The sequence below is a fragment of the Schistocerca serialis genome, chromosome 11 (genome assembly GCF_023864345.2).
Source record: "Schistocerca serialis cubense isolate TAMUIC-IGC-003099 chromosome 11, iqSchSeri2.2, whole genome shotgun sequence".
NCBI lineage: Eukaryota > Metazoa > Arthropoda > Insecta > Orthoptera > Acrididae > Schistocerca > Schistocerca serialis.
In genome coordinates, this window is record NC_064648.1 from 148,567,594 (window position 1) to 148,595,224 (window position 27,631).

At 42.4% G+C, this 27,631-nt stretch overlaps 1 protein-coding gene across 2 annotated transcripts in view; it reads left to right on the plus strand.

The window, feature by feature from the left end:
• Nucleotides 1-27,631, plus strand: part of LOC126426788 (ATP-binding cassette sub-family F member 2) — a 100,408-nt gene that overhangs the window by 5,766 nt on the left and 67,011 nt on the right. For both annotated transcript variants that reach the window (XM_050088784.1, XM_050088783.1), the window contains exons 3-6: nt 1,031-1,237; nt 1,363-1,487; nt 16,967-17,298; nt 24,639-24,741. In XM_050088784.1, coding sequence (XP_049944741.1) covers nt 1,031-1,237; nt 1,363-1,487; nt 16,967-17,298; nt 24,639-24,741 — 767 coding nt within the window. The remainder of the gene's footprint in view (nt 1-1,030; nt 1,238-1,362; nt 1,488-16,966; nt 17,299-24,638; nt 24,742-27,631) is intronic.

The following is a 27,631-nucleotide window of genomic DNA, read 5'->3' on the forward strand; positions in this document are numbered from 1 at the left end:
ACAAACCCATGACCATTCATGCTGCGCTTCTCTGTATATGTTAAGTATCCCCTGTCAGTTGTATTTCATACAGATCCCACACATTTGACCAATTCTTGTGGACTGATGAAGACCATGTTACACTCGAAGGATGTGTCAGCAGAATTTGGGCTACCAAAAATTCTAGAACTGTCATGGTAACCCCATTGCGTGAAGAGACCGTCATGCTGTGGTGTGGATTAATCACATCAGTTGTGGTCGGACACTTTTACGTAGAGGAAGTGCAGGGTGCTGTTTTTCGAACTGCCAGCGTGAGTGTTGTGAGGTATGCTGCTAATAGTTACAATATCCTTTGCCTGGCTGATAGAAACCTGCTGGAAGGTACGACTTTTATGCATGATGCTCTATCCCATATTGGTACACATGTGAAACATCTCTTGCACACATTGGTTTGGTGAGGATTGTGTGCTGAGCTGCAACTTCTGTCATGGTTGGCCTCCCAGTTCCCCAGACCTCAGTCCTTATGGTTATTGGTTGTGGTGTTACCTGAAGTCAAGTCAACTGTGATTGTCTGACCTCATTAGGGATCTGATGCCAATTTCTCAACGTACCTACAGATATGCTGTACAGTGCTGTTGACAACACTGTACCTGAACTACAGGTTCTGTTGATGAGTGATGGCCTATACGGTGAACATGTATTATAAAGATCATCATCTTTGCTAAAAATAAGTTGCTGTGCTAATTATTGATTTCGTATTACATGAAGCATTGGACATTTGTGTACTTTCTTTTGGTTTCAATAAAATCCCCGAGTCATTTCAAGCAAGTGTGTCAATTTTTACCTCTCTACTTACACTTTTTGGCGAGTACTGAATTTTCAAATGTTAATGTACTTCTGGTTCACACTGTGTGTGTGTGTGGGGGGGGGGGGGTGGGGGGGTGAATATCTGACCATACAGTATTTTCCAAATGACAGTAAATATGTAAATAAATGTCAGAGTTTGATGGAAAAAATATTAAAAGCAAACTGAACAAACATCTCATCGCAGAGGCACTGTGCATGAAGCTGGAGGCAGATGCGCGGCTGAATGCGGAGGCGCGGGCGTGCACGGGCAGTCTGGCGGTGCATCCTCGGTCACGTGACATCAAGATTGACAACCTGTCCATCTCGTTCCATGGCCACGAGCTGCTGCAAGACTCTGTACTGGAGTTGAACTGTGGACGCCGCTACGGTCTGCTGGGGCTTAATGGCTGTGGTGAGTGCCTAGAGGCTCTGTCTGTGTGTTGTATGCATGGACAGGATTATGAGTCAGTGGATGGAGGGAATGTGAGGCAAAAAGTATGGTGTAGATGCTAGACCATGTCTGGTATTGGGTTTCAGGGAAGTCGACACTATTGTCCGTGCTGGGGAATCGGGAGGTGCCCATTCCAGAACACATAGACATCTTCCACCTAACACGTGAGATGCCGGCGTCGGACAAGACAGCTCTGCAATGTGTCATGGAGGTATGTATGGCCTACATTGGCTGCACTTGCTGTAGGGCTTTAGCTTTAGGTATGTCAGGGCCCTTGCAGTTGTTGCCCATTAAGGTGCTGTAAAGGATCATACAGCTTGCCAAACTTCTCCAGCTCTGCAGTATGTAATTGTATTTGTGGGAATAATTGTATTTGTGGAACACTAATCTGATTGAGAGAAATTTCGATTGACGTCCAGATTGACACAATGTGCGAAATGGTTTGTGTCGATGTCGGAATGCAGTGTTTCATAGGCAGTATTACATTACTATGTTGTAAACGGGTATGTTAGGAAGAAATGTCTTGCAGTTGCCATTGTCAGTACATGGAGACTGCTTGGTTTGCAACCACAGCTCGGAGGACCTTAAATGGGATATTCGGTCTGACTCTATCCTTGAAGTTGGTTGTACCAGGTATGAATGCCAACTACTGTTCAGTGAACTCAGTGCATCTCCTCCTACAACACACATGTATAGTACTTCCATTATTACTGTTCATTGCTTGTTACATCCAACTTAGAATCAGATATTACCATTGTTCTCAATAGTTTTGTCTATCTCATCTGGTAGCTGTCTGTTAGCCAAACAGAACTGCATTTTCTGTTGTGACAGTGGGATTGTCATGAGCTGCAAGGATCTAGGGTCCACAATGTATCTCCTTAACGGAACGGAACAATTGTCTAAATGGCAAGTGTCGCAACGGGAAGTTGACCGTCCGTCCATTGTCCCATGTTGCGAGCGCAGTGTGTCCAGCCCTGCTCATGTCAGTCACAAGAGTACAGAAACTTCCCACACGACATTCAGCTTGATAGTGACCTCTCGACTATTAATAATATCACTTAGAAGTCCTGACTCTTCTTTGTCAGTTGGGACAGAGGTGTGGGGGATAAGACTTTCTCAGAAATTCTGTTAAATCTCGCTGCACATAAAGTGAGTTTTCATTACACTGTGTCTCACTGATCAACAGTTTCTGCAATTGTGGAAAGTACAATCAAAAGATTACGTGGATAAAACCAAGATTACTGGCAATTTCCGCAGTGGTAGTGGGTTGCATCTTTCGCAGCCATGTATTATACGGGAAGATATTGAGAAGAAAATGAATATTCTTTGCATGACAGTATCATTGATTTCTTCATTTGTTAAATTAATTGGAACATTGCATTGAAATATGTATTAAAGCATACAATGTAATGAACAATCAAAAATTTTCTGTTTGACGATGCTACAGCATGTATGCAAAGTAGTGTCACTCAGAAGCACTGACACGTAGGTAAGGGATTAGTGAGACAATAGTGTCTCTTACGTGGGTGCGGTAAATGCAAAGACGTTTACTACCAAATGCATTCAAACAGGACCTCTGCGCTGTTGTCCTATCCGTGGCTGCCAAAGGAGAAACACTGATAGGCATTTGTTGAAGTATGAAGAATGTGTATAGGGCAGCTTGCTTGCTGCTGCTTCCTGATAACTCACAATCCCATATTGCAAATTTTGAAATGCATGAGTTACACCAACTCGAGTAGGGGGCCGCATGGCTACGCTCCCCGGTCTGAGGCCCCTTGCCACAGTTCACGCAGCTGCTCCCGTCGGAGGGTCACGTCATCCTTTGGGCATGGCTGTGTATGTTGTCCTTAGCGTAAGTTAGTTTACGTTAGATTAAGTAGTGTGAAGCCTAGGGGCCAGTGACCTCAGCAGTTTGGTCCTATAGGAACTTACAACAAATATCCAAAAAAAATGTTGAGTAGAGGACATTCAAGCACTGACCCTACAGTCCTGTATCCCTTTGTGATTATCACACATTTGGTCCCTTAAAAAAAGGCATTGAAGGGTCGGTGATGTTGTCAAACGAGAATGTGCATCAGGCAGTTGACTTCTTCATGGAGTAGGACATGGTGTTTTGCTAAGAGTATCTTCAACCTGGTGTCAGTGGGATGATTACTTCAATGCTCACGGCGATTTTGCCCAATTGGCATACTGATTCTGGACTGTATGGCCTTCAAATGGAAACTCTTTGATCACTGATGTCATAGGTGACAGAATGAAATGGTACATTAACGTCAAAAAATAGTTGTGCAAATCTGAGTGGTAAAATATTTTGCAAACAAGTTCTGATCAACATAATTTGGTGAAACTTCCTGGCAGATTAAAACTGTGTGCCGGATCGAGACTCGAACTCGGGGCCTTTGCCTTTCGCGGGCAAGTGCTCTACCGACTGAGCTACCCAAGCACGACTCGCGCCCTGTCCTCACAGCTTTACTTCTGCCAGCACCTCGTCTCCTACCTTCCAAACTTTACAGAAGCTCTCCTCTTTCAGGAGTGCTAGTTGTGCAAGGTTCGCAGGAGAGCTTCTGTAAAGTTTGGAAGGTAGGAGACGAGGTGCTGGCAGAAGTAAAGCTGTGAGGACGGGGCGTGAGTCGTGCTTGGGTAGCTTAGTTGGTAGAGCACTTGCGCGCGAAAGGCAAAGGTCCCGAGTTCGAGTCTCGGTCCGGCACACAGTTTTAATCTGCAGGAGGTTTCATATCAGTGCATACTCCGCTGTAGAGTGAAAATTTCATTCTAGGAACATAATTTGGTGCCAGTTAGTCTAATCACCTGGTTCTGAATGTAACATTCTGTTGACAGAATTTGGTGGATATATTTATATCTCAATGTCATTTATTCCCTGCACCAACCTGTTGTTTACCTTTTCTTCTCTATATACAGTGCTAAAGTTAGTGCAAGAAGCCTACATTGATAGCCATTCTGACTAGTCTCAAAATTTTACCCTCATGATATGCACAGCGTGAGAGCTGTTTCAAAAGTCAGGTTAAACTTGCCAGACTTGGGTTGAATATCTGCACGCTTGTTTGACAAACCAGTGGAAAGCAAATAGCAAATTCCATAAAAAGTTTGTTTGTTTGTTTGTTTGTTTGTTTACAGCGTTCCTTAGTGCCCTCTCAGATAATATTAATATTGATATCACACTTTCTGCAGCTAATGTGGTTGTATATAACAAAGTTCTATCTGAAAAAAGATGCACCAGTATGTTGGATCTAATGACATTTCAAAGTAGTACAATGATTGGCATCTTGCTTTAAATGTTCAGAAATGTAAAATTGTTCATTTCGCAAAACTAAAAAGTAATATCTGTAGAGTACAGTATCCACAAACCACAATTTCAGTCAGACGCCCTCAGTTACCAGAGTGGTGTTACATTTTGAAAGTATTCATTGACAGCTAAATTGTTTAAATTAAAGCACTAACATTCTTCCCAGGGGTAGAAGGTAAGTGACTGACAAATTTGTTATTCATGAAAATATTTTGAGGTCCCTATGTCTGTACCTGTCAACAACAGTAGTTATTCCTTTTGGTGTCTGCACTATAGCCCTTTTTCAGACGACAGAAAATCCAGGATTGGTTCCTTTACCACACAATGCCTGCTTGCCACTATTGATGCCACCTCCCTTTACACTGACACCCCAATGCCCATAGCCTTGCTGCTATGTAACACTAAGTTTTCCGGTGCCCAATGAATTCCAAACCCACAGCCTCCTTCCTGTTCATGGTGATCAGCTATATCTTCACCCACAGCTACTTCATATTTGAAGGCATCGCCTACAAACAAATCTGTGGTGCAGCAGTGGGCACCCGCATGTCACCATCCTGTGCCAACATATTTGTGGCAATCTAGAGGAATTCTTCATAACCACCCAGAATCCCAAACCCCCCATCTGGTTCAGATTCATTGATAGCATGTTCGTGATCTGGATTGAGGGTGAGGACACCCTATCCACATTCCTCTAGAACATCCGCACCTGATCGCCCGTTCACATGACCTGGTTATCTTTACCCCAACAATCCACCTTCCTCAATGTTTACCTACACCTCAAAGAAGGCTACATCAGTATCTCTGTCCGAATCAAACCTACCAACCACCAGCAATACCTCCACTTCGACAGCTGCCACCTATTCCGTACCGAGAAGCTCTCCTGTACAACATAGCCACCTGTGGCTGTCGCATCTGTGGTGTTGAGCAGTTCCACTCAAAATATACCGAAAATCTCACTGAGGCTTTCACAGTCGGAAATTATCCTCCCAACCTTATATGCAAACAGATCTCTTGTGTTTTCTTTCTCCAGTCACCCACCGCCTCCCAAAGCCTCGCCGTCCGACTACAGAGGAACATTCCCCCCATGACTCGATACTATCCTGGACTGGAGCAACTGAATCACATTCTATGACAGGGTGTTGACTACACCTCATTGTGCTGTGAAATGAAGAATGACCTACCCACTATCCTTTCCGGGCCTCCCACTGCGGTATTCTGCTGCCCGCCAAACCTACACAGTACCCTCTTCCATCCCTACTCCATCTCTACTCGACACGTGTTCCCATCCCCTTGCCTCATGGCTCATATCCCTGTAGTGAACCGAGATGCATGACCTGTCCCGTACATCTTACCACAAACATTGCATTCCCATCAAGGCAGGGTTACCTGTGAAAGCAGTAGAGTTATCTACAACCTAAGCTGCAACCACTGTGTTGCATTCTTTGTGTGCACAATTACTGACAAACTGTGGCTGAGAAACAGCGGGACCACTCAGTTGCCGAGCACGCTGCCCAATAGAACCTTCGTTTTACTGAGTACTTCACAGCCTAGTGCCACCTGGATCCCTCCTACAGATACCAGCTTTTTTGACTTGTGCAGGTAGGTACTCTCTCTGCAGTATATCTTTTTTTTCCCGTTGCCCTCCTTGCCTCAACCTTGGGCTCTCCCTGTCCTTCACTCACATATCCTCTTCCGTACTCCCACTCCAGTACTACACAGCCATATATTCCACCAGTGCACCCACAGCCTTTTTACCCCCCCCCCCCCATTTTCCTGACTGCATCTAGCTGTCTTACTATCTGTCCAATACCATCCTCCACACCTAACCTGCTATCCCTTCACCCTCACCACCTCAGCCTCCTCCTCACCTACCACCACCCAGATTGCTTGTCACATCATTTGCTATTGCTTGCAGTCTGGCCTTTGTGGCCAAAAGTGTACTTGGTTAGCAGTCTTTTTTTGTTGCCTGTCTATGATTCAAAATCCCCACTAAATGGTAGCAATCTATTCTATTACCCTTTTCCTCACTTGGCTCTGCAAGCATTTCCACATCCTGTCAATGTTATCATGGAGTGCAGCTTTCTTCTCTGGTGACTCATAAGAAGTGGGAGAGGAAGGACAGGCTGAGTACAGAGCACGGAGTTCGTTCTCTCTCCCCGGCACCCCTTTCTCGTGTGAAACAGCAGATATTGTGCCAAGGCAACGTCACACTGAAATTTGCATACTAAATAATACAGAAGAAGAGAGAGTTACACAAAATAATTCTGCTGTCTGCTCACTTTTTTTACACTGACCATTGTAGTGTTCTATTTAAGAAATTGTTGTAGAGGAACTGGAACTAAATTGTGTTACTTGCTGAGGTTTGTACAGTACACGTGTCCCACCAAAAGAATTTGAACTTGTTTTAAGCTAAATTCAGTTCAGATCATACGTGCTGAGATTTGTTGGGACAGCTGGCCCGACCCAGAAACTGTAAACTGTACGGAGTTCGCATGTCGGCAGATCTCGGACAACGGTTGTGCACGTGCTATTACGTGCACCAGCAGCTGTTTGTTGGTATTCACAGTCAGCTAGATGGAGTCGGAGGCCTGACAGGCAGTCAGTCGAATGATGGACCAGGACCACTCCGATCTGTTTATCGAGTTGTGTATACGACGAGAGGACACTGTGCAGTGTCAGAGGGCCCAGATACCTTAGGCAGATGGGTCAGCAGCTGTTTTTACCGGTCAGTGTCTCGAGAATGTGGCAGAGGGGTGGAGGAAGGAGAGTGCGGACAGATTCCCGGTCCTGCATACTTTTGTGGAAGTGAATGACAAGCTGTTATGGTGCCCAGCCAGAGGACTTGGACGGTTTCTGCAAAGTGGGGCATGATGACTGACGTTAGTGGTGTGTTTCCTAGTTGGTGTAGCTCCTTTGTCAGTAGCCTTGTGTTTGTTTGGTGTGCATTTGATTTTGGACACTCGTGCAATATATTTGGAAATTTACAGCTCTGTTGGCATTTTTTGGTTCTGACAAATGACGTAACGATCCACATTGTAATAGATTGTAAATTGAAGTTCTTCTTTTTTCTTGTAAGTATTCCAGTAGTGTCTGTAGGTACACGGACAATCTGAGGCTGCAAGAAAGTACAGGTATAGTCAATTCATTTCACAGTTTTAATTAACTGTTTTATTCAGCCCGATCAGATTAGGGCCTTCAGACCTTATTCAGGTTGGTCCTGGGGCTATGCGAAACAACAGTTTCGAATTTTGATATTTTGTGTAATTGTTGATCTAATTTAAAAATTAAATATTCAGTTGTAATCTAATTGTGAAGAGAGGAGATGATTTATGTTAAAAGTTTAACACAATAAGACAAGTATTACTGTTAGAAATGGTGTAATTGTCTTGTGGCAGTGTAACTCGTGGTATGCGAATAACTTGAACAGTATTCATCCAATATTTTAGAATGAGAGCACTTAGCAACTTCTGACAAACTTTATTTGTATTTTCAAACCTTCGCAAATCTTTGTCTGACACACCCTACAAAATGTTGGAAGGAAAAAAGTTTATTGTTCAGTACATTTTAACTGTTAGTGCAATAAAACTTGAGCATCAGGCATAATATTTTAATTTATTCCTCCCTTACTAGTAACTTCATTGGCACCACACTTTCCAGACAGTATCTTCATATATCACTGAATGTGCCATTGTAAGACACAGTTCAGGAGATGGGACATGATAAACATTAAGATGCATGAAAAACTAGCTAGGCGTAAAATATAGCACAAATTAACCAGTTCATATTCATCCAGTGTTACATAATGATAACACTTTTTCAGCATCTCAATTCAAAACATTTACTAAGCTGTTTCTCGCTTTCATGCTTAATGTCAAGTATTAAACACGTTAAATCATTTGTAAAGTAATCAGATATTTGAAGCTGTTTTGTACATGGAAGTTCAGTTCTTTAAAAAATTGGGATTTTAAAAAGTTCTCAGTTTCTACATGTACTTGTGGTTCAGTTATGTAGATCTGAGATATTGTGGTGGTGATAAAAATTCACTAATGCTAATAATAATAATAATAATAAACCCCGTGGAGGCCCGGGAAAAGAATAGGCCTCCGGTATGTTCTGCCAGTCGTAAAAGGCGACGAAAAGAACAAACCACTAATAGGGCTAACCCCCCTTTTAGTGTGATTACTTGGTTCAGGACAGAACTAAAGAAGCCTCGGACAAGCGCCGTCATGGTCGGGGACGACGCTTGAACCCTATGCCCGCCCACAATGGTAACGACACTGCTAGCCAACTGGAAAATGATTTAAATCTGAATAGAGGTGTTTTGCAGGATATGCTTCCTGCAACCACCCTAGAAGGAAACAAAGACAGAGGATGAGATGGTCAGATGAAGTTAATCGACACCTCATGTTCTGTTATTACCAAGCAACAAACCTAGGAACCAACACAACTGGATACAGATCACAAGTATACACAACATTTATTACCAGATACCCAGAATTAAAATTTTTAACAGAACAACGACTAGCTGATCAGATCCGTGTAATAATAAAAAATAACAGGATACCCCAGTCAGAATTAGATAACATCAAACAACAAGTACAACAAATACTGGAACAAAATAATGTGCAATCAGAAGTAGAAGAAAATACAGTAATGGACTCAAACATCCCAGAGCAAACAAACAAAGAACAACACGCACCAATTAAACAATCAGAGGAAAACGAAATCTTAAGGCAGCCACCAGAACAAGCACAAATAGAACTCAAAGTGACACAGATATTAGATATAGAAGAAAAATTTCAGCTAACATATATAGAATACAAAGACACAAATACAGACATTAGACCATTCTTGCATAGACCACCAAATAACCCACAAGTCGAAACAACAATAAAAACTATCAACACAATCATACACAACAAAATAAATGAAAACACAACTATGGAAGAGTTAAAACTACTGGTATATATAGGAGCACTCACTACACTAAATATACACACTAGGCAGAGATCAGAACAAACCAACACACAGAAGAAACCCACAAAACCAACATGGCAACACAGGCTACAGATCAAAATAGAAAAACTGAGAAAGACATCGGACAGCTAACACAATTTATAAGAAATGAAATCTCGGGAAAAAAACGAAAAAGGTTAGGTAAAATCTCACAACAAGAAGCGACAGAGCAATTAGACGAAAAGAAGCAGAAATTACAAGCATTCGCCAAACGACTCAGAAGATACAAAAAAAGTGAAAATAGAAGGAAACAAAACCAAACATTCAACACAAACCAAAAGAAATTTTACCAGACAATAGATAACACACACATTGAAATAAACAATCCACCAAACATAACAGACATGGAACACTTCTGGAGCAACATATGGTCAAACCCGGTACAACATAACAGGCATGCACGGTGGATACAAGCGGAAACAGACACATAAAAGATGATACCACAAATGCCTGAAGTGACAATTTTGCAACATGAAGTCACCCAAGCAATTAATTCTACTCACAATTGGAAAGCCCCTGGAAATGATAAAATAGCAAATTTCTGGTTAAAGAAGTTCACCTCAACACATTCACATCTAACTAAATTATTTAACAGTTACATTGCAGACCCATACACATTCCCTGATACACTTACACATGGAATAACTTATCTGAAACCTAAAGATCAAGCAGACACAGCGAACCCAGCTAAATATCGCCCCATAACATGCCTACCAACAATATACAAAATATTAACTTCAGTCATTAAACAGAAACTAGTGACACATACAACACAGAACAAAATTATAAATGAAGAACAAAAAGGCTGTTGCAAAGGAGCACGAGGATGTAAAGAGCAACTGATAATAGATGCAGAGGTGACATATCAAGCTAAAACTAAACAAAGGTCGCTACACTACGCATACATTGATTACCAAAAAGCTTTTGATAGTGTACCCCACTCATGGTTACTACAAATATTGGAAATATATAAAGTAGATCCTAAATTGATACAGTTCCTAAACATAGTAATGAAAAACTGGAAAACTACACTTAATATCCAAACAAATTCAAATAATATCACATCACAGCCAATACAGATTAAGCGTGGAATATACCAAGGAGATTCATTAAGTCCTTTCTGGTTCTGCCTTGCTCTGAACCCACTATCCAACATGCTAAATAATACAAATTATGGTTACAATATTACTGGAACATACCCACACAAAATCACACATTTGCTATACATGGATGATCTAAAACTACTGGCAGCAACAAATCAACAACTCAACCAATTACTAAAGATAACAGAAGTATTTAGCAATGATATAAATATGGCTTCTGGAACAGACAAATGTAAGAAAAATAGCATAGTCAAGAGAAAACACACTAAACAAGAAGATTACATATTGGATAACCACAGCGACTGCATAGAAGCTATGGAAAAAACAGATGCCTATAAATATCTAGGATACAGACAAAAAATAGGAATAGATGATAGAAATATTAAGGAAGAGCTAAAAGAAAAATATAGACAAAGACTAACAAAAATACTGAAAACAGAATTGACAGCAAGAAACAAGACAAAAGCTATAAATACCTATGCTATACCAATATTGACCTACTCATTTGGAGCAGTGAAATGGAGTAACACAGACCTAGAAGCACTCAATACACTTACACGATCACAATGCCACAAATATAGAATACATCACATACATTCAGCAACAGAAAGATTCACATTAAGCAGAAAGGAGGGAGGAAGGGGATTTATCGACATAAAAAACCTACATTATGGACAGGTAGACAATTTAAGAAAATTCTTTCTAGAACGAGCAGAAACTAGCAAAATACACAAAGCAATCACCCACATAAATACATCGGCTACACCACTACAATTTCATAACCACCTCTACAACCCTTTAGATCACATAACATCAACAGATACAAAGAAAGTAAATTGGAAAAAGAAAACACTACATGGCAAGCACCCCGTATCATCTAACACAGCCACACATCGATCAAGACGCATCCAACACATGGCTAAGAAGAGGCAATATATACAGTGAGACAGAAGGATTCATGATTGCAATACAGGATCAAACAATAAACACCAGATATTACAGCAAGCATATTATTAAAGATACCAATACCACAACAGATAAATGCAGACTTTGCAAACAACAAATAGAAACAGTAGATCACATCACAAGCGGATGTACAATACTAGCAAATACAGAATACCCCAGAAGACATGACAAAGTCGCAAAAATAATACATCAACAGCTTGCCTTACAACATAAACTTTTAAAACAACACGTTCCTACATACAAGTATACACCACAAAATGTACTGGAGAATGATGAATACAAATTATACTGGAACAGAACCATTATAACAGATAAAACAACGCCACATAACAAACCTGACATCATACTCACCAATAAAAAGAAGAAATTAACACAACTAATTGAAATATCCATACCCAATACAGCAAATATACAGAAGAAAACAGGAGAAAAAATTGAAAAATACATCCAACTGGCTGAGGAAGTCAAGGACATGTGGCATCAGGATAAAGTTGACATTATACCAATTATACTTTCAACTACAGGAGTCATACCACACAATATCCACCAGTACATCAATGCAATACAGCTACATCCAAACATATATATACAGCTACAGAAATCCGTAATTATTGATACATGTTCAATTACCCGAAAGTTCCTAAATGCAATATAACACATACCGTACAGTTAAAAGGAAGTGACGCTTGATCAAGGTCCGTGTCACTCCATTTTTAACCGGACTTAACGCCTGAGAAAGTGAAGGAAATAATAATAATAATAATATACAAAATATTGACTTTACTATTACACAGAAATTAGTGACACATACAACATAGAACAAAATTATAAATGAAGAACAAAAAGGCTGTTGCAAAGGAGCACGAGGATGTAAAGAGCAACTGATAATAGATGCAGAGGTGACATGCCAAGCTAAAACTAAACAAAGGTCGCTACACTACGCATACATTGATTACCAAAAAGCTTTTGATAGTGTACCCCACTCATGGTTACTACAAATATTGGAAATATACAAAGTAGATCCTAAATTGATACAGTTCCTAAACATGGCAAGCACCCGTATCATCTAACACAGCCACACATCGATCAAGACGCATCCAACACATGGCTAAGAAAAGGTAATATATACAGTGAGACGGAAAGATTCATGATTGCAATACAGGGTCAAACAATAAACACCAGATATTACAATACCACAACAGATAAATGCAGACTTTGCAAACAACAAATAGAAACAGTAGAGCACATCACAAGCGGATGTACATACTAGCAAATACAGAATACCCCAGAAGACATGACATTGTAGCAAAAATAATATGTCAACAGCTTGCCGTACAACATAAACTTATAAAACAGCACGTTCTCACATACAAGTATGCACCACAAAATGTACTGGAGAATGATGAATAGAAATTATACTGGAACAGAACCATTATAACAGATAAAACAACACCACATAACAAACCTGACATCATACTCACCAATAAAAAGAAGAAATTAACACAACTAATCTAAATATCCATGCCCAATACAACAAATATACAAAAGAAAACAGGAGAAAAAATTGAAAAATACATCAAACTGGCTGAGGAAGTCAAGGACATGTGGCATCAGGATAAAGTTGACATTATACCAATTATACTATCAAATACAGGAGTCATACCACACAATATCCACCAGTACATCAATGCAATACAGCTACATCCAAACTTATATATAAAACTACAGAAATCTGTAATTATTGATACATGTTCAATTACCTGAAAGTTCCTAAATGCAATATAACACATACCGTACAGTTAAAAGGAAGTGACGCTTGATCAAGGTCTGCGTCACTTTCCATTTTTAACCTGACTTAACGTCTGAGAAAGTAAAGAAATAATAATAATAATAATAATAATAATGGCAAAGAATTAGCCCTGATTGAAGCCAACAACAGAAAGCTTCTGAAGGTACAGCAAATTATGAATCAATGCCAGAAAGCTGTAGTTCAGTGCTGGACTGTCAGCTTGTGCAATAAAGCGTTGCAGGAGAAGATCGGAGGCAAAAAATAGTAAGGAAAAGACCCAATCTTGGCTGACCAGTGGAACACTGAAGAAGAAAACTGGAATGATTCTTTCTGTGCAGAAGACCAAGCTATCGGAATGAATGCCATCAAATCCAGAATAATCAAAAAATTGGCAAAAGATCCGAAGTGTGAAGAAGCTGATGAAATAATTTATCATGTCTTCTGCTGTTCCAAAAGGATTCCTCAGACCAATTTAGAAGTACAGCACACTGATGTGCCACAAATGATACAGTGGAACTAGGCCACAATTACCATCTGCTGCTGGCAAGAAATTAGTGGTACAAAGAGCCAGGGAAAGTTTTAGAAAATGAATTTTCCAAATTATTGTGATAATCAAAACTTTGGACAGATTGAATGCTGGAACACATTACACCAGGCATCACAGCTGTGGAGAAGGGTGAACAGTAAATGATTGACATTGCTGTTCCAGCTGATTGCAGAATTGGTGAGAAATAGCTAGTACAACTTGGCAGGTATTTGTACTTTATGAAAATACAACTACAGCAACTGTGGTGTAAACCAGAGAAAGAAGTCCCAGTGGTTTGTAGCATATGCAGTAGTTCAGGAGATCTTGGTGGGCTTTTGAAGATCAATGATATTAATAAAATATACATCTGACAACTACAAAAAAGGAAATTTACTGAGATCTGCAGAAATACCTGCAGCTACAGCATGCAGTCATAAATGCTTGGGTATTGTCAGACTGACACACACACACACACACACACACACACACACACACACACACACACACACCTCCAGCATTTCCGGCCAAAGATGCTGCTGTGTGTGTGTGTGTGTGTGTGTGTGTGTGTGTGTGTGTGTGTGTGTGTGTGTGTTTACTGATGAAGGTTGTGGCTGAAAGTTTTATGTAAGTGTCTTTTAATTGTTCCTGTCTGCAACTTGATGTGTCTTTACAGTAAGTAGCAATCTGTCTTTTCCTACATTGTTGATATTACCTCCATGAGTCTCCATTGTTTAAAAACAAACATTGGTAATAATAGTGAAATTAAATTGGTTTAGCACTTTTGAAGCTGTGTTTAATGCCATTAGAAACAGAATGGATAATGACAGAAGATGGGAGTGACAGAGTAACTGTTCAGAAATAAGTTTATATGAAGACTCAAGTGAAGAATGAAAATTTGTACCAAAGCCAAGATTCGAACCTGGGTGTCCTGTACAGTTGGCAGATGTGCTGCCGGGCGGGGTAGCCACACGGTCTGAGGTGCCTTGTCACAGTCTGTGTGGCTCCCCTCTGTCAGAGGTTCGAGTCCTCCCTTGGACACGGGTTGTGTGTGTGTTGTCCATAGTGTAAGTTAGTTAAAGGTAGATTAAGTAGTGTGTAGGCTTAGTGACTGAGCAGTTTGGTCCCATAAGACCTTACCACAAATTTCCAATTTTCAGATGTGCTAACCAGTACACCACCCTGGCACAGTAGCTTTGCACAACTGCACAGACTACCCTAGCACACCTCCATCTTCAAGCCAAATTCCCTTTCACTCCTCAGTGCACTTGGTTTTCCCCTTAAACTCGAACAGCTTTGTAGAGGCTCTCCAACTATGTTGGAATAGCATCTTGGCATCATATGAAATGGATAATCCTGCCTGAAATGCAGGCGTAGGTGCTTTGACCAAATGAAGCTATTTGGTTCCAGAGACGTTCTCAAATCTCGGACATCTGTTACGTATATATGCAAACTGAAGCAATGAATTAAAATTTGTAAAAGGCTGGGATTTGAATACATTTTCATTTGTAGCTGCAGTTTGCCTGCATGCATCATCGCGTTTGAGACTTGAAAAGCCATCTGGAACCAAATAGTTTCATTGGTTCAGAAAGATCAGATGGTTTAGAGGTATGTGTAGGTGGGGGAGGTGTGGAGGAGAGGTGGTCTTTGTAGATGGGGAAGGTGTGGGGGGAGGAAGGCGCTGGTGCAGGGGGGTTGTGACTAAAGTGAACTGCGGAAGATATGCATGTCAAAGAAGAGAGAACTATGGTGGTAAAGGGACCATTAACTGTCTTTTAAGCCAGGAAGGAGAGTAATTTCTGAGATTTTTGGTGAAGATCAGTCCAAATTTAGGTTCCCAATATACAGATTATTTGAGACATTGGCTGTGTTACTCAGTGCTGTAGTGAAAATTTTGATTTTTTTTTTTTTTTTTTTTTTTTTTTTTTTTTTTGGGGGGGGGGGGTGGGGGTGGGGGGGGGGGGAGAGAGAGAGAGAGAGAGAGAGAGAGAGAGAGAGAGAGAGAGAGAGAGAGAATTTCCTTTACACTGTTTGGGCACTAGCATTACAAAAAATGACATTTTGTTAGAGATATTGATATAATATTTTGTTAGGCATGGCTTAGAAAATGGGGAGAGAGACAGAAAAGTAGCCCAGAACATTGGCTCAGTGGAGACTTACTGGATGTGATGAGGAGGAGACTGACTGCTGGCGACTTCACTCATTGCATTGGACAGCATTTCAATAGCCCCATTTCTCCTGGGCATTACTGCTTCTGTGTCATCCAATTCAGACAGGGTCAAGTCGCGACTCGTTTAACTGCGTAAATTTGAACATTGTGACTCTCTTCATGGGGTTTGTAATTAAGTGGGCATTCTGGGGTAGATGTTCTGTCTAACATCCTTCGTTCTTCTCGCAGACACAAAAAATGTTTGACTCCATACGTGGTCCAAATGTTCCAGGCTGCCTCTGTCACCCATTTGTTGAACTCGTTCAGAAAAATAAGTCAGAATTATTTTGATTCCTCCGCTTGGCACTCCACTTTCTGGTGTCCATAATGCCACTTGCTTTTTTTTCCAGGTGGCAGTATGTAAAATCAAATAGCAACAGTGAACTACAAATGAAAATTATGTCTTTCAGTAAACAAACTCAAAGCAACTCGAATACCAATGTGCAAAACAAAGATGCTATGAACTTGTGCAACAACCTAATAGAAAAAAGATGAGTTTCACAGTAGCAAAGATGAAAATGTGCTTGTACTTCTAAGGTACCCATTTCACGGCCCATGTTTCCAGACATTTTCATCTTGTTTTGGTCCAGACTACCACCTCTCAAAATGTGGAACACATTTTTAACATCCCATATACACAATGTATGTATTACATAAGGAACAGAGAAAAGAAAAAGAAAGTATTTATGGTAGGAGTTTGACTGTAGCAAGTGTAAGTATTGCACCTCACTGTCTGACACTGCCAGCAAGCACAGGCATCAAACTGTCTGCCGCCGGCAGGTGGACGAGGAGCGCATCCGCCTGGAGAAGCTGGCAGAGTCACTGGTGTCGTGCGAGGACGACGAGTCGCAGGAACAGCTGCTGGACGTGTACGAGCGGCTGGACGACCTGTCGGCTGACACGGCGGAGGCGCGTGCTGCCTGGATCCTGCACGGTCTCGGCTTCTCGCCCGACATGCAGCGGAAGCGCACGCGCGACTTCAGTGGAGGCTGGCGCATGCGCATCGCACTGGCCCGCGCTCTGTACGTGACGCCGCACCTGCTACTGCTGGACGAGCCGACCAACCACCTTGACTTGGACGCCTGCGTCTGGCTCGAGGAGGAACTCAAGTCGTGAGTAGTGCGGGGGTGTGGGCTCTGTCACTAGAAGCAGACGAGACTGTTCGTTTATTATGAGCCGGTTCTCAAGTTGTTTCCTCTCAGTTGTGCTTTTCGTATTATACCTGTGTGCCCCAGGAGGAATGGTCAGTATTCAGAGATATGAGAACACTCATGAGAAGGAAAAAACTTCCTTTGGACTTGCACCCTATTCCAAATGGTGTTCAAAACTAGGACAGTAATCTACATTTGTTTTTGGCCTAGTGGTGTGTAGATAACGCGCCGTACCCACCCAACCTCTTTGATGATATATTGTAGCCCAACCTAGATAGTTGCTGTAAAGCTCTTTGCGTGGACTGCCTTTCTGTTATTAAACTAGCCTGTTCAATACACAGTTGTCTATGGTGAGTTGCAAGTCACGTTGTGCTCTAGGGATTGGGATTGTACTAGAGAGAAGCGTCAGTTAACTGTATTTGTACATGTGTTCACTAAAGTGCCACACATCTACGCTAACAAAGAATATGCATGTAAGTTTGCGACATTAGTGCTCCTACTGCTGTGGAATTGTCAGCTGCACTTTCCGACACATCGAAATCCTGGTTATAAAGTATTTACTAGAGTTTTCAGCACATTCTGTGACAGTTCTTCCTCCAAGTTCCCATTTTTCTTCTGAAACTTTAGTTCAACAACCTGTGCAGGAACAGCAACACATTCTGGAAATTATGCAACGTAGTTTACTACCAGCACGCATATTGTATTTCAGAAGCGATTGGGAGTAGGACATAGGCCATATGAATTTTTTTGCTTAAAATGATTGTCACATCCCTGAATATTGAGATTTCCTTCTAAGAAGCACATATATATGCCAGACTGGCATGCTCATTGTTTTAGGTAGTCTTCCTTTTCCACCTCGGTTATTCGTAGATGTTTTTGCAAGTGTTACTGTTTTTAGCTGGTTTCCGGCATATCATCATACCATTATGGATGCTGCTGCATCCATAACACTGAGGATGTGCTATTAAAAATTGTAATTAACACTTGGAAAAATATAAAGTCACTGACAACTGTAAGCACGTAAAGCACAGACACAAAATTCTGAGAAAAGTAGATGTTTGCGAAAATAGAAGTTATAGGGAGACCACAAATATCATATGGTTGACTTGTTTTAAATAGTCTCAAAATTATATATTTCCTATGAAAAACTAATGTATCCACTTTATATTATGAAATTTTAATATTTAGGACCATTGTTATTAAAGTTAACTCACAAAATTTTGATATATAGGCTAGTGACTATAGTATTTTTGACAGTAGTAAAGTATGTAATTTTATGTTCAGATTCTGGTTTCACATTCACCTCAGGGAAGAGGCCTAGTAGTATTTTGTGTTTCAAGAATGATATTCGCCTTCCACCTATGTATTTGGGCTTTAGACCTTCCAAGACATTTACAAACTGTGGGGAAATGACAAATTGTGGTTTCCCTCCAGTGAAGAATGTGTTACAGTAGTGCCAGTCTGTCTCTGATTATGAATTACTATTAGATATGTTATGCAGAAATTAAATTATGTTGAAAACCTGAAGTAACAATTGAGCAGCACTGACGAGGAGAGGTCCGTAGCTGTGAGATCGACTTCGTGAAATAATCTGTATTACGATGTATGTTAAGCTCCATGGAATCATACCCTCCAACAGTTCACCCTGGTGGATGTCACACATTTAATGTTTTTACTGGTGCTTCTTAAGAATTTTCAGCTTTCTGAGTCAAATATTTAGCAGCTTGCATTTTTTTGAAAAATGCAGATTTTAACCAAAATACTGCTCTGAACAAGTTAGGGCTTGTAACTTTTGTGACGTACAATTTCATATTCCAGGATGTATACGACCCGGGACAAGCAGGAGATCTGGGAAAATCCCGGGAATTTTTTCATCCGGGAGAAAACCGGGAAGAACTTGGGTTTTTTTTTAGTATTCTGGGAAGTTTTCATTGTTTTAGTTTTCAGTTAAAAATTTTGTAGTTCTGACTGGTAAGAAATGATGCTCTAACAAATAATTTTACTTTGGCCCACTACTGCAGAATAATACTGCAGCAATAAAACATGAACAAGGGAAAGAAAACTAAAATAAACTTAAGTTGCAAAGGAAATGCGCCGTTTCCAACAACAAACGACAGTGCACACGAAGCGCCTGCCAACACCAAAATGTGTCGAAGGCTTTAGGACGAAGACTATGCAATATTTAATAACAAAAAACTGCTTCCGTTTACTGTGAGGTCACAGCGGTTTGCACTAGATTCGTTTGAGCAGTTGCCAGCGGGCTCGTGTGCGTTGACAGTTGATTCGCGTATGAGCAGAACCTGCTCCTGCTTATGGCTATTTGAAGTACGGCTGTTAGCTGTATCGGCAGTATCAACAAGCAGTCACACACAGCTGGAAAAATTCTTCTGGCGAGTCCAAGCTGCCAGATTCGTGCATGCGCAGAGTTCGTTCCCTGAAGTGCCGGGAAGTTCTACACAGGTGTATAAAATCTGAACCATTCGAAGGGTTTCTAAATTTTATGGTTCAGAGAGAAAGTATTCTGTCACCCCCTAACACGGAAAAAGTGTATTTTCACCTGGGAAAAAGTGTGTTTTTTAACTGGGACATCTGAGAAAAATCTGGGATTTTTTTTTTTTCCTTGTCCATGTATACACCCTGTGTTCTGATCAGTTTTTAGCTTTGTAGTTTAATTATTCAGCACCATTATATTTTTCTTAAACTCATATTTTGCTTGTTGTTGTTGTGGTCTTCAGTCCTGAGACTGGTTTGATGCAGCTCTCCATGCTACTCTATCCTCTGCAAGCTTTTTCATCTCCCAGTACCTACTGCAACCTACATCCTTCTGAATCTGCTTAGTGTATTCATCTCTTGGTCTCCCTCTACGATTTTTACCCTCCGTGCTGCCCTCCAATACTAAATTGGTGATCCCTTGATGCCTCAGAACATGTCCTACCAACCGATCCCTTCTTCTGGTCAAGTTGTGCCACAAACTTCTCTTCTCCCCAATCCTATTCAATACTTCCTCATTAGTTATGTGATCTACCCATCTAATCTTCAGCATTCTTCTGTAGCACCACATTTCAAAAGCTTCTATTCTCTTCTTGTCCAAACTATTTACCGTCCACGTTTCACTTCCATACATGGCTACACTCCATACAAATACTTTTAGAAACGACTTCCTGACACTTAAATCTATACTCGATGTTAACAAATTTCTCTTCTTCAGAAACGCTTTCCTTGCCATTGCCAGCCTACATTTTATATCCTCTCTACTTCGACCATCATCAGTTATTTTGCTCCCCAAATAGCAAAACTCCTTTACTACTTTAAGTGCCTCATTTCCTAATCTAATTCCCTCAGCATCACCCGACTTAATTAGACTACATTCCATTATCCTTGTTTTGCTTTTGTCGATGTTCATCTTATATCCTCCTTTCAAGACACTGTCCATTCCATTCAGCTGCTCTTCCAAGTCCTTTGCTGTCTCTGACAGAATTACAATGTCATCGGCGAACCTCAAAGTTTTTATTTCTTCTCCCTGAATTTTAATACCTACTCCGAATTTTTCTTTTGTTTCCTTTACTGCTTGCTCAATATACAGATTGAACAACATCGGGGAGAGGCTACAACCCTGTCTTACTCTCTTCCCAACCACTGCTTCCCTTTCATGTCCCTCGACTCTTATAACTGCCATCTGGTTTCTGTACAAATTGTAAATAGCCTTTCACTCCCTGTGTTTTACCCCTGCCACCTTTAGAATTTGAAAGAGAGTATTCCAGTCAACATTGTCAAAAGCTTTCTCTAAGTCTACAAATGCTAGAAACGTAGGTTTGCCTTTTACTTAACTTATTCATTTGATCATCCTGAGACTTTGCAACATTAACATTAATGTACTTAAGCATACACTGATGAATTTTTGATTCCACTCTTCAATTATGGTGCAATCCTGTGCGTGTTAAGCACAGGCACGTTATGACGACATGGCACTGATAATAGTGAACTGGGCACATCGCTTACCTCCATACCTCTTACAAAGGTACAGCACTAGTTTCGCCTCAGTGACTCGTGTAGGAAAATTAGAGAGAACTTTGGAGAAAAGAAAAGGAGCTGTACGAATATCGAGAGCTTGGATCACAGTGTAGTACTGAGTGAAGAAGTGAAAACTGAAAGCTGGAGGGACTGTATGGAGGGCCTGTAAAAAGGAAACATACATGAATCCAATGTTATGTAAATATGAAGATGGTATCTGTCCTTTCGGACACGTCTGGCTTACTGGCCAATGATCTTTTTCGGTGCAGGTGCACTCATATTGCCCTAACTCCTATGGGAATCAGTAGATTGACTGCCGTGGGTAATAAGTATTGTGGGCAGGGGCACTACTAATGTAGTGTGTGGATAGTAAGTTGGAAGTGTGGGTCTCAGGGGGAGCATGCCAGAGGTAAGTCCCTGCAGTCGCAGTATCCTCTGTGTCCTTGCTGGCTCAGTCAGATAGTGTGTCCTCCATGTAAGCAGGAGATCCTAGGTTAGAGTCCCGGTCAGGGCACACATTTTCAGTTGTCCCCATTGATTTTTAACAATGCCTGTAAGCAGCTAAAGGTCTGGATTTCATTGTAATTTCAATATTATGTAGGTTGATGAAGATGAGAGGGGAGATTTGATACTACAAAAATTTGACAGAGCCCTGAAAGGTGAAAGTGAAAATTAGGCCCTTGGAGTAATTACTGACATCATTCAAGAGCTTACTATGACAAAACTACTTCACGCAGTTTGCAAGATACGTGATATGAGGGAAATACTATTGAACTTCAAAAAGAAAATAATAATTCCACTTCCAAAGAAAGATGCAGACAGATGTAATAGGGAAGCATGACTTTAAGAAATTATAGCTACAAAAATACTGACTGAAATTGTTTTCAGAAGAAAGGGAAAACTGTAACAAGCTAACGTCTGGGAAGCTGGATTCGGGTTCCAAAGAGAGGCAGTACTGACACCCACATGTAGCCTTCTACAGAAGTGAAGTGTGGATGGTAAACGGTTGTGACATAAAGAGAGAGTAGAATTCTTTGAAATGTGATACTACAAGAGACTGCTGATGTAACCAATGAGGAGGTACTGATTGAAACTGGGGATAAAAGAAACATAAGGAAAAGTTAGTTCGGTAGTGGAGGGAAGTGAGGTGTAAAAATTGTAGAGGGAGCCCAATGTTTGATCACAGTAAGCAGGTTCAGGTGGGTGTGAGCTGCAGCACATATGCTAAGAGATATAGGGGCCTGTGCAGGTAGACTAGTATGGGGAGATGTATCAACCAGTGTGTGCACTGAAGGTCACAATACCAGTGTAAATTGTAGGTATTGTCGAATAAAATACAGAGTCATTTTTGTTGTGTAAATGTTTATATTCCTCAAAATCTGTGGGCAGACTCCAGCTTATGTGGTTGGCTTAAATTTATGTCTCTGCCAGACAAGTTGTAACATGCTACCATTTACATTTAGTGGTGAGGTTTATTTCAATGTGACTTTCCCTCACTTCTTCCACGGAACTCGTATTTACTGAGGAATGTGGTAAATTGGTTAAGACAGTGGTTTCCATTGGAACAACTGGAATCCAAACCCCTGCCTTGGCACCGTCATTTACACAATTTTTGTACAATTCACAGTAATATGTTTGTAGGTTTCCCCAAATACACTCCTGGAAATTGAAATAAGAACACCGTGAATTCATTGTCCCAGGAAGTGGAAACTTTATTGACAATTCCTGGGGTCAGATACATCACATGATCACACTGACAGAACCACAGGCACATAGACACAGGCAACAGAGCATGCACAATGTCGGCACTAGTACAGTGTATATCCACCTTTCGCAGCAATGCAGGCTGCTATTCTCCCATGGAGACGATCGTAGAGATGCTGGATGTAGTCCTGTGGAACGGCTTGCCATGCCATTTCCACCTGGCGCCTTAGTTGGACCAGCGTTCGTGCTGGACGTGCAGACCGCGTGAGACGACGCTTCATCCAGTCCCAAACATGCTCAATGGGGAACAGATCCGGAGATCTTGCTGGCCAGGGTAGTTGACTTACACCTTCTAGAGCACGTTGGGTGGCACGGGATACATGCGGACGTGCATTGTCCTGTTGGAACAGCAAGTTCCCTTGCCGGTCTAGGAATGGTAGAACGATGGGTTCGATGACGGTTTGGATGTACCGTGCACTATTCAGTGCCCCCTCGACGATCACCAGTGGTGTACGGCCAGTGTAGGAGATCGCTCCCCACACCATGATGCCGGGTGTTGGCCCTGTGTGCCTCGGTCGTATGCAGTCCTGATTGTGGCGCTCACCTGCACGGCGCCAAACACGCATACGACCATCATTGGCACCAAGGCAGAAGCGACTCTCATCGCTGAAGACGACACGTCTCCATTCGTCCCTCCATTCACGCCTGTCGCGACACCACTGGAGGCGGGCTGCACGATGTTGGGGCGTGAGCGGAAGACGGCCTAACGGTGTGCGGGACCGTAGTCCAGCTTCATGGAGACGTTTGCGAATGGTCCTCGCCGATACCCCAGGAGCAACAGTGTCCCTAATTTGCTGGGAAGTGGCGGTGCGGTCCCCTACGGCACTGCGTAGGATCCTACGGTCTTGGCGTGCATCCGTGCGTCGCTGCGGTCCGGTCCCAGGTCGACGGGCACGTGCACCTTCCGCCGACCATTGGCGACAACATCGATGTACTGTGGAGACCTCACGCCCCACGTGTTGAGCAATTCGGCGGTACGTCCACCCGGCCTCCCGCATGCCCACTATACGCCCTCGCTCAAAGTCCGTCAACTGCACATACGGTTCACGTCCACGCTGTCGCGGCATGCTACCAGTGTTAAAGACTGCGATGGAGCTCCGTATGCCACGGCAAACTGGCTGACACTGACGGCGGCAGTTCACAAATGCTGCGCAGCTAGCGCCATTCGACGGCCAACACCACGGTTCCTGGTGTGTCCGCTGTGCCGTGCATGTGATCATTCCTTGTACAGCCCTCTCGCAGTGTCCGGAGCAAGTATGGTGGGTCTGACACACCGGTGTCAATGTGTTCTTTTTTCCATTTCCAGGAGTGTAGATTGAAGTGAATGCCACAGTGGTTGGTCTTAAGACTGCGTGGACGTTCTCATCCCGCCAACTGTAGCAGGTGTTGCACCGTGCCCTGTCGGGTCCATCTATGCCTTGTGCTCCACCCTCCTTCCTTCTTTATTAAAGTTAATTTTTTTTACAAATGTTAATGAGAGATGTGTAACTGAAAGTCCTGATGTATGTGTGTATCACTTTTTACAGGTACAAGCGAATCCTGGTGATAATCTCGCACTCTCAAGACTTCCTGAATGGTGTGTGTACCAACATCATCCACTTAGACAAGAAGAAATTAAAGTATTACACGGTGAGTAGTTTTCTTTTTTCACTGCATGTATTCAGACTCATTTGACTCACTGTAGTGGGGCCCGAGACACAAGTATGTCCGAATATGTGCCGTACTGGATGTACTCCTCCAGGCACTCGCAGGATGGATACTGTTTAGAGTGTTCGCTGTACCATTCGGATACTGACTGCTGCTGACGTGTCGGGACTCTCAGATGGGGTGAGGGCAGATTGTGGATGTCTCCTTTACCAGTCACTTATGATGAGTTGCAGACGTTCTTCTCTGTCTGTGATCTGTTAATCTTAACGCAGAGCTCTCGGGGCTGATTTGTGAGTGGAAAGTGGATTGTGAGTGGTCTCACAATCTTCATTGTCTCCTGAGCTCGCACTGGAGGTAGAGAAAAGGTGTAGTGTATCTGGACAGAACTACTTTAACCTCTTCAGTACCACTGATAAAATAAGTAAAGAAAAATGTTTCTGTTGTGGATTTCATTGTCGTTAAGCTTAGTTACATTCTAAATAAGAGGATCATTTTTAATGCAAAAACAGTGTGTCCTGTCAGGTGATGTCCATCCACGGTCGGCCACTCTTGGCCAGTCTCTAACTACACCACCATTACATTTCACATCTCTGCCGGTGTTGGTTATACTACTTCATTTGTCGCTGTGTCGATCAGCAGTCCTGCCGATTGTGAAGCACACTCAGTAATTAGGTTCTTAAATGCGAAACTAGATCATCCTGCTGAAATTCACTGGTTCAGGTTCATGGTGCAGGAATAATGAATGATGGAAATGTGCAAAAATGGTGTAGGTTGTTTAGTGATGGAGGGACTAATATATATTGTGACAGCCAGAGCGAGAGCACCAGCAGCAGCGAGTACTGTTTGTATAAAGCGTTTATTTTGCATTTTGTTTACGACCTTCCACTAAGGAAGGGATTCTATTTGTGTTTATTTGCTCTGCATAGTAACTAACAGTTCTTGATAAAACTTTACGTAGTTTTCGTGTTAGATTTCTTAGTGTTTTCTTGATCGTTTAGAACAGAAAGCGCCCTAAAACCGTCTTTTGTTTGTTTCGCGGCCGTTAGCCACTAGTCACTTGAATCAGCAGTTGTCTTGTGACAGCCAGAGCGAGAGCACCAGCAGCAGCGAGTACTGTTTGTATAAAGCGTTTTTGTACTTATTTGCTGCGCTTAGCTTTTAAATAGTTTTTCTGGGAAAACCTAGCGTAGTTTTCGCGTCTCGTATTTCAGTGAGTGTTTCTTGATTATCAGAGTAGCTCATCAGAAGATTATCTTGGGAATTTGTCACCGTATAGAGTAGGGTAAACATAGTCATGTGTAGGGACTGTGGTTGTTGTGAGCGGACGCAAGGAGAATTGGCCACTCTTCGGGGGCAGGTGGAGGCTTTGTCTGTTAGGCTCATCGAGCTCGAGGCGCAGGCGTCGGCTCGTAGTGGCGTTGGGGCAACTGTGGTGAGACGTATGCCTACTTCGGTGGCCTTGGAATCACATGGAACCCCTGATGTCGCTGCGTCTTCCGGCAGTGAGCATCTTACCGGTCAGCCATCACTCCAGGGTGAATGGCGGACAGTGGTGGGCTCGCGCGTGCCTGGCCGAAAGGCGAAGGTGGGATCTGGCCGCGTGGCAGCTGCCTTACCCCTTTCCAACAGGTACGGGGTGCTTCCTAGTGGTGATGACATCGTTTCCGAGCCACCACAGGATGCCTCGCCTGTTGGGCCAGTGGCCGATTCTCCGGCAAGGTCCCGACAGTCACAGAGGGCGGGCCTATTAGTTATAGGGAGCTCCAACGTTAGGCGGCTTATGGAGCCCCTTAGGAAAATAGCGGGTAGGTTGGGGAAGAATGCCAGTGTGAACTCGGTGTGCTTGCCGGGGGGTCTCGTCCGTAATGTGTAGGAGGCCCTTCCGGCAGCTATTGAACGCACTGGGTGTGACCGGCTGCAGATAGTAGCACATGTCGGAACGAATGACGTCTGCCGCTTGGGTTCTGAGGCCATCCTTGGTTCCTTCCGGCGGCTGGCTGATTTGGTGAAGACAACCAGCATCGCACGCGGAGTGCAAGCTGAGCTTAATATCTGCAGCATAGTGCCCAGAGTCGATCGCGGTCCTCTGGTTTGGAGCCGTGTGGAGGGTCTAAACCAGAGGCTCAGACGACTCTGCGACTATAATGGTTGCAAATTCATCGACCTCCGTTATTGGGTGGAGAACTGTAGGGCCGCCCTAGACAGGTCAGGCGTGCACTACACACCGGAAGCAGCTACTAGGGTAGCAGAGTACGTGTGGCGTGCACACGGGGGTTTTTTAGGTTAGAGGGACCCCCCCTTGGGCGAAACGATAAAATACCTGACGGCTTACCGGAGAGGACATTATCATCGTTGATAAAGAACGTCCGTCCTCAGAGACCAAAAACAGGAAAAGTCAACGTAATATTGGTAAACTGCAGGAGTATCCAGGGCAAGGTTCCTGAATTAGTATCTCTTATTGAAGGAAATAGTGCGCATATAGTATTAGGAACGGAAAGTTGGTTAAAACCGGAAGTGAACAGTAACGAAATCCTAGACACAGAATGGAATATATACCGCAAGGATAGGATAAACGCCAATGGTGGAGGAGTATTTATAGCAGTAAAGAATTCAATAATATCCAGTGAAGTTATTAGCGAATGTGAATGTGAAATAATCTGGGTTAAGTTAAGTATCAAAGGTGGGTCAGATACAGTCGGATGCTTCTATAGACCACCTGCATCAGCAACCGTAGTAGTTGAGCGCCTCAAAGAGAACCTGCAGAACGTCGTGAAGAAGTTTCGTGATCATACTATTGTAATAGGGGGAGACTTCAATCTACCAGGTATAGAATGGGATAGTCACACAATCAGAACTGGAGCCAGGGACAGAG